We start from the raw sequence: 7,588 nt of genomic DNA, 5'->3' as shown, positions 1-7,588 counted from the left end.
AAAAATAGGAATTGATTGTTAAAATTAAAAAATTGAACCCAGCCATGCCAAATCCATTGAAGTTCAGTGCAATACATTCATTCCATGTTAAGCAGCACTGAAGTTTTGAACACTAGATTTGTTTTTGCGGCCCCAAACAGGAGTGGTCTCAATAAGTTGATGAGGCACAAGTCGTCTCTCCCGCTTACTTAGTTTCTTAAAGTTGTGAACTCTCAACCTAGCAATATCAGCCTCTTCTTTCGGTGTTATCTCTCTCACTACAACTGTTAGCCGGCATTCTGGTTTCAATATGGTCCCTGATTTTCCACAGCCATGGAAGGAAATTCTCTTTTTGAAATACCCCTTTCCTACAAATGCTTCCGCTGCGAGAAGAAACAATTAAGCCTTTCATCATTGGATGAGGTAACAAAACAACTTCACTTCTAACAATTTTCAACTTCAAGATATTTATTACCTACAATGAGGCGTTCTGGATCTAACCCATGATTGTGAGAGGCATTTGCTCGGGCCGAATGTATAACCTGCAATGTGTAGCATATTAAAACAAATGCTGCCAATTTTGCTTTACCATATACAAAGTAATACAACCTTTCTCTCCACTGAAATTGAACATAACCGGAATTTAAATACTCACAACTTGTGTTAAACGCAGGCAAAAAGCACTGAAAAGTAAGAATAATTTAGAATTTCATATTGGTGTTAAAGTGGGAAAATTTAAAATGGCTAGGGCATGAGGAAAAAATATTGAGAAAAGAAATTATTAATATTTGATGCAATCAAAGAGGAACTTTGAAACAAATTAAAATTATAGTTTTTGCAATCTTGTCCAATGAGGTGACAATAAACAACGCCTAGTATTACTACCTGATAAACAGTTTTTGCTGCTCTTTTTATTGTCAATTCCAGCTGCATTAATGCATCTTTAACAAGCATGCCACGAACCAGAGCAGCAACTAGGTTGACCTTCTTCGGACTCTAAAATACCATTGAAGACAGGGTACGAAAAAATCAGCTTCAATCAGATATGAACTAAACAATGAATTACGATAGTTTACACATCAAATCAAGGAAGGTATATTTCAATAGCATGCTCTTGAATTAGTTAACTCTATAAAAAAAAGTTATTTTTTTTTCTTTAAATATTTTTGGCTTGTCAATAGCACCTCATAAAATGGTGCACCACAGAACAGAATTGTAGAGCGGCTAGAGAAGGCCACAATTTCTAAATACAATCATGACATGCATTATGCTGAATGAATAAAGTAGAATCTGTTACAATATTTAAGCAGTTAGAAGACTAAACGTTATAAGTTTTCATATTGTACTTTTAAACACTTTAGAATCATTTCAAACAAAATTCACTCAACATATACTTTGTTCAGGTCTGCCAAACATGCCCTTAATGAAAGGAAACCAACTGCCGCATGTTAGAAAACCAAAAGCAAACAATCATGAACAGTGAGATGGATCACAAACCTGCTTTATTCCCTTTAATATTGCTTGAACCGTTTTTGGCTTAGTAACAGCTTTCTGCTTCTGGTCTTCACCTTTTGAACCACCCAAAGATGAAATTGGGACTAAAGGTGACAAAACAGGTGCTTCCTCAGATGAATTTGCCAGCAATGGAGCAGTACTTGAAATTCCCTGAAACGGAAATAATCAAGTAATAAAAGAAAAAAGATGAAGGTAAGAAGAGAGTAGCAAAGCAACAATAATCCATGCAGAGACATAAAATTATGAAACTTATAACACTGGCTTAGTAAGCCCAGAGGTTTTAGTTTGATGCTTTGGAAAATATTAAATACGAACAAACCTGTTTATTAAAATCTCCAAACATGATTGAGTATGATCACAAAGTCTAAGAAAGTGTTCGCACAATTTAGGGCGCAGCAACAAGAATTGTTGTGAAAGTAATTTTGTTTTCAAATAAAAAACAAATCCATAAAGAAAGAAGTGATATACAAATATAGGAGGATAAGATATCCCTGACAAGACAATTAATAAAAGAAAAGATTATAAAGAACCAACAAAACAGAAGCCAAGGGTAACAGTATTAAAATTTATCCAACTAAAATCATATCTAATTCTTAATTATTATATGTTACTATAGACAAAGATATTAGAATTCGAGATCAGTAAGTGTGGGATAACTTGCTTGAGCTCAGATTGGACAGTCTACCTACTCAGAAATGGTGCGGAATGAGCTCAAAGAAAAGAAAGACGATTAGGTTGTTGGAAACGAGAAATATACATATTTGATAAAAATATACATATATTTGATACACTATAATACAAACTAAAGGATTATATTGATGATGCACATTCTTCTTTGGCTTCATCATCTTTTCCGAACTTTACGTTGTCAGTTCAAAATTCCAGAAAAAGTGTTTTATGAATTTACAAGCAAATAAACATGGACCAATAAAGAAATAACCACCCTTCTTCCATGTAACTGTTCACTCTCTTCCCACCCTTCTTCTTCACATTCCCTTCGGTATGTTCACCAACAACTACTGTCTCATTCTCTCATTTCATTTTTCTGAAAATAATGTTGACTGTAATTCACTTTTCTGTTATATAGTGTTGCAAGCATAAAGAACGTTTAAAAAGTGATGTGCATTTTCCTTTGCCATTCAATTAGCCGTTGTCCATTGACAGATTTTCTTTTTCGGGAGAGAGTCACCAAGCGTCAGGATATGTGCTTCTTCAATTACAGGTTCACACTTTAGCTAATTATTTATATGGTCATAGTTTCTTTCCAAATCAGCGGATGAAGGTATGGAAATGAATCAGCGGCCAACCTCAAAAACATTATTCTTTCCAAATCCTTCTATTACAACTTCATCCATTATTGCGGCTGCTATGTGGTTAACATAAGGAGAGATTGTATGTCTGGGGTTTTGCTATGATTCAGATTACCAAAAGTTAAATTCCCAGTTTATATAAGTAAAAAAAGATAGAGTGATTCTGTTAAGACCGAATATTATAGAGGCAAATTCCCTGTTTATATAACCATCACATGTCCCACTTCTCTCTTTCAGGGTATGAATACCATGTCCGCAAAACTTTTCAAAACCATAAATTTTAGTGTCAAAATGATTTAATAAGTCATTCAAAACAAAGCCTTAGTTTTACTATACCAGTGATCATGCCATCAAAACATGATTTTACCTGATGTTGGAAACCCAGAAAAATGGGTCTTGAGAAACCGGGCAAAGTTGGCGTCGTTATTGTCCACGCTCTCCTCCCTATCTGACCTACAATACCAAAGCAAGTTTTACTCTAACGAATCCTTAGAAGTCACAAATTTCACAGAATTCAGACCCCAAAAGCGAAAACACGAAAAAGGGTAATAGAGAAAGTCTTGACCTTGTGAAAGAGAAGAGGCTAAGCGAGAAATGAGAAGGCTTGGAGCTGAAGCATTGACATGGTGATGATCCACCAGTCGCTTGTGAATGTGGCGAAGAAAGGGGAAAATGTGTCTCTGCCACTGCACCATCTTTGGTCTGTGGAATGGGACAGAGATAGTGTAGTTAGATAATCAAGAAAAATATCCACTGATTCTCTTGTTTGTGCAGAGATAATAAATGGTGTGGGAAGATGAACAAACCGTAGGCAATACCAGACTGTGTTGTGTTCCTTTTTCAGGGTTATGTGTTCTTTTCTGCCATTTTAAGAAAAAAATTTTATAAGATTAAGTCAAAGAGAAATTTAAAAAATATATTTAATTTAATATGTATGTTAAAATAATTTAAAAGAAAAAAAATATAAGATTAAGTCAAAGAGAAATTTAAAAAGTAATTTTAATTTAATATGAATGTTAAAATAATCTTAATCATCTTAAAATAAATAAACAATATTAGACTTATTAGGACATTGCATCCATGTTAGTACTAATATTTTCAGAAAGCTTGTTTTTCTTTTTAATTGGTATTTTCTAAATTTATATAATTGATTGAACTAATTTATTGATTTTTCAAAATTAAAAACTATATATTTTTTTTCATATTTTAATTGACATGACCAAAATTACGCATTAAAAAATGGAAATCAGGTTAGTTTTTTTTTTTTCGTAAAAATATAATATAAAAAACAAACTTTTTCTTGAGTGTACTTTTCTATTTATTTTGTTCACACATAAGTTTATTATCAAATAACATGTTAGCTTTTAGACTCTACAAGATTGCACATGTCTAAGATTTTTGCAGGGTTTATGTTGTTTATTTTATGGGAGTTTTATCTTCCACCTCCAAATTTTGAAACAATTTCCAAATCACCCCTGTTTAAAACTATTTAATATTTAAAAAAACAAAAAAAATATGGTTAAAGATCCTTTTGAAAACAACTTCTTCAGTATAGAAGTGAAAATTTCTGGCACACATTTTTTTAAAGGGTTAAATATGTTTTTAGTCCTTATACTTTGGAGCGATTTTGGTTTTAGTCTCTCTTTCAAACTAATAAAGTTAAAAAAATTTGGTAAAAATGACTAAAACCAGAGTTTTCTAAAGTTGAAGGACTAAATTGTACCTTAATTTGAAAGAGGAACTAAAACCAAAATCGCCCAAAGTATAAGGACTAAAAACATATTTAACCCTTTTTTAAATAAATTAAAAAAGTTATACAATTTATTTTATAACAAAATTAAAAATTAATAGAATAAATTAAACATTTATAATTGAATTATAAAATAAAAATAATAATATGATAAACTTAAAAATAAAAACAGCAAAAAAATAATAATACTTAAATCTACATAATAATTTTTATAATTTTTTGATATGAATTTTAAATAAATTTATATTTTTAATAAATTTAAAATATTCATAAAAATTATCTATTTAAACATTTATAAATAATAGAATTAAATATTTTAAATTAATGTAATAAACTTTTACATTCAAAACAAACAAACTTTTAAATTTTGAAATAATATAGTAAAAGATTTAAAAAAACAAACTTTTACGTCTGTGTAACAGAAATTTGAAAATAATATAATAAAAGATTTTAAAATTTTTAAACTAATGAAACAGAAATTTAATATGCAAACCAGAATTTTTAAAACTATGTAATGTAATCTAATGAAACATTAAATAATACAATGTAACAAACAGTAAATAATATATTAAACAAATACTTTACAAGCAAACATCGGACTTGTAGATGCGAAGCGGGACCTGTTATTTTGAAAACCATATTTCAACACACTTTTGATAAAGACAGATGTCAACCTCTCATTTGTTCATTTTTTATTTTGTTTTATTGATAAAATCTGTTGTCAAAAATGAAGGGAGTTTGAGAAAGTTTTTGTTCTAATTATATCCTTGTTTTGTTTTATTATATTTGAATGTTCTCTCTTTTGGTTTTCGTTCTCTCATGTGTTTTGGTTCTTCGTCTGTTTTCATTCTCTTTTTTCATTTTCGTTATCGTTCTCGCAGTTGGTTGTCGTTGTTGGTGTTCGAAATGACAAGTTCCGGACAACATCTTCGTTTGAGCAAGGTAAATACGTTCTTCGTTTTGTGTTGGGGTTTTGGGTTTTTCTTCTCCATTTTACTTCTCGGTTTGGGTTTTGGATTTTTCGTTTTGTGTTGTTTTCATTGAGCAGTTGACCCCTTTTGGGTTTTTGGTTTTTTCCTTTGGTGTTTGCATTTGTGTTGTTTTGGTTGAGCAGTTGACTGTTCGACATTCTTTTTCAACAGAGTATTTTTATACTTTGAACGAACGTTTGACAGAGGAGCAACGGTCACTCATTTCAAAGACTCCATTTGCTTAGTTCTTAGACTTGAGTGGTAAAGTTATATTCAATAACAAAATTTTGAGGGAGTTATTCAGTGCTTTTATAATTGGAGACAAAGTTCTAAATATGAATGAAAAAGATTTTTGTTTAGGATTAAGGTTGAGTTCAGACGGTCATAATATAAACTTAAAGGATACAATGGGTAAAAGTAAATGTGTGAAATAAGGGAACTAAAGATTTGAATTTCATTTACAAATTCTGGTTGAAAAAACATAAAAGAAACATACATTGTGATCATTTATGTAGCTTGTAGATTTTATTTCTAAATCGTAGTGGACGAGTGTTTCCTATAATGTTTGAAATTGTTGACAACTTAAGTGGTCTGAGTAATTATGTTGGGGTAGTTTAGTGTATCGTTATTTGTTACAAAGTTTGAGCAAAGCTTCAGATGCTGTGAAGAAAGGCAAAGCTACAACCAACGTTTATGTTGATGGTTGTGTTTACATGTTGCAGGTAGTGGTTATTTATTTATTTGAGAAGTAAATTCTTGAATATTTGTTTGATGATTATGAGTAATTTATAACAATTACATCTTTTTTAGGTATGGTTTTGTGACCATTTCATTCCTCCCGAAGGTGCAATAGAGAAATTTCCAAGGATCTTGCATTGGATGAATAGAAATTTTGGAGACAACATTGTCAAACGTGTTTTGGAGATGGGTGTGGTATGTGGTGTGTTTTTTGACTTGTGAATGTTATGATATATTGACAGTAGTTTTATAACATGTTATATATTGTTAAATTTTAAGTTCATGTTGTTGATGATTTTGGTGTTGCAATGAAGGATAACAAGGATGTCAAAGAAAAACAACCACCACCAAAAAGGAAGGATGACCAACGATCAACAAAAAAAAATGCTTAAAAGAAAATGCAGAGAAAGTTTGATGCGTACTCTAGAAGAGTAAGAATCTGTAGTTGAAGAACTTAAAATGATGGTCAATGTCCTAGAACGAGCAAGTGTGAAAACGAGTTACTTTTACACTTATAAATGATCTCAATTTTGTAATTATTCATGTTTTTACTCAGTGAAAAGTTTTAATAGGAAGTAGATTGTTATGTAAATTATTGTACAGGAAAATATGTATAAATTGGAATCTGTCAACCAATTCTCGCAGAGTGTAAGCCAAAATTCGCAGAGCTAGAAAAAAGAAATTCGCACCGTGCACCAAAGCCTGTGTGCTGAGCGAATCACGACAGTTAAAGAAGCCAACGATTTGGAAATTCGCATAGCGCACACATACTTGTGCATTGAGCGAATAACAACAGTTTTAGTGTAGAATTAAATGAAATTTGCACAGCACACACACTCTTGTGCGCTGAGCGAATTAATGAAGTTAATTGGCTATTAAAAGATGTGACAGAAAGGCAGAAACAATCTTTTGACACGAAAAATAGAAAAACGCTCTGGAGAACTGGAGAAGATAATAAGCTGTCGTTGAAGCTATCAAATTAATACTACTTTTCAAGGCAACTTCAGTATTGCCTAGTAGTATTCAAGAAAGTAGATAGGGCTACAGTAACCCTAAGTCGTCTCCCAATTGCTTTCGAATATCTGAAACTTATGTATGCTATGCAATGCTTAAGAACAAAAGTGAGGATGTTTAAAGATTGTTGTAAAACAAATAGAAAACTTAAAAACAATTATGANAAAACAGGCTAATCCCACTGCTTTTCCAAAATAGATTCATCATTGGTTATTCACANATCATTGTTCAATTGATTATTGTTTAAGTTTCAAATTAATTAAAGTACATTCTTAATTAATTTGATGGCGATCATGCAGTTAATCAAAGTA

General features: G+C 31.2%; 1 protein-coding gene across 2 annotated transcripts; it reads right to left on the bottom strand.

The window, feature by feature from the left end:
• On the bottom strand, positions 1-3,606 carry LOC106759080 (50S ribosomal protein L22-like). 2 transcript variants are annotated; one of them, XM_022779528.1, is made up of 6 exons: positions 3,370-3,606; positions 3,172-3,257; positions 1,477-1,644; positions 865-975; positions 455-521; positions 1-362 (listed from the first exon to the last, which is right to left on the bottom strand). In XM_022779528.1, the coding sequence occupies exons 1-6, from the start codon at positions 3,497-3,499 to the stop codon at positions 88-90; spliced, it is 837 nt and encodes a 278-aa protein (XP_022635249.1). In that variant the 5' UTR covers positions 3,500-3,606; the 3' UTR covers positions 1-87. The 2 variants fall into 2 exon arrangements, with proteins under 2 accessions (XP_022635249.1, XP_014497578.1); XM_014642092.2 differs by lacking the exons at positions 3,172-3,257; positions 3,370-3,606 and adding an exon at positions 1,814-1,976.
• Between the last annotated feature and the right edge of the window lie 3,982 nt (positions 3,607-7,588).

The sequence above is a fragment of the Vigna radiata genome, chromosome 4 (genome assembly GCF_000741045.1).
Source record: "Vigna radiata var. radiata cultivar VC1973A chromosome 4, Vradiata_ver6, whole genome shotgun sequence".
In the NCBI taxonomy this organism is placed as follows: domain Eukaryota; kingdom Viridiplantae; phylum Streptophyta; class Magnoliopsida; order Fabales; family Fabaceae; genus Vigna; species Vigna radiata.
Note: the sequence above shows the minus strand (reverse complement) of the source record. Positions and strands in the feature narration are given on the sequence as shown.

Bases quoted from the DNA above. Each gene is read 5' to 3' on its own strand.
- LOC106759080 (XM_022779528.1), bottom strand. From the start codon at position 3,499: ATGGTGCAGTGGCAGAGACACATTTTCCCCTTTCTTCGCCACATTCAC. The intron at 1,645-3,171 runs GTAAAATCATGT...TTTCCGTTTCAG, and splicing joins TTCTGGGTTTCCAACATCAG to GGAATTTCAAGTACTGCTCC. The intron at 976-1,476 runs GTTTGTGATCCA...ATGGTATTTTAG, and splicing joins TATTAAAGGGAATAAAGCAG to AGTCCGAAGAAGGTCAACCT.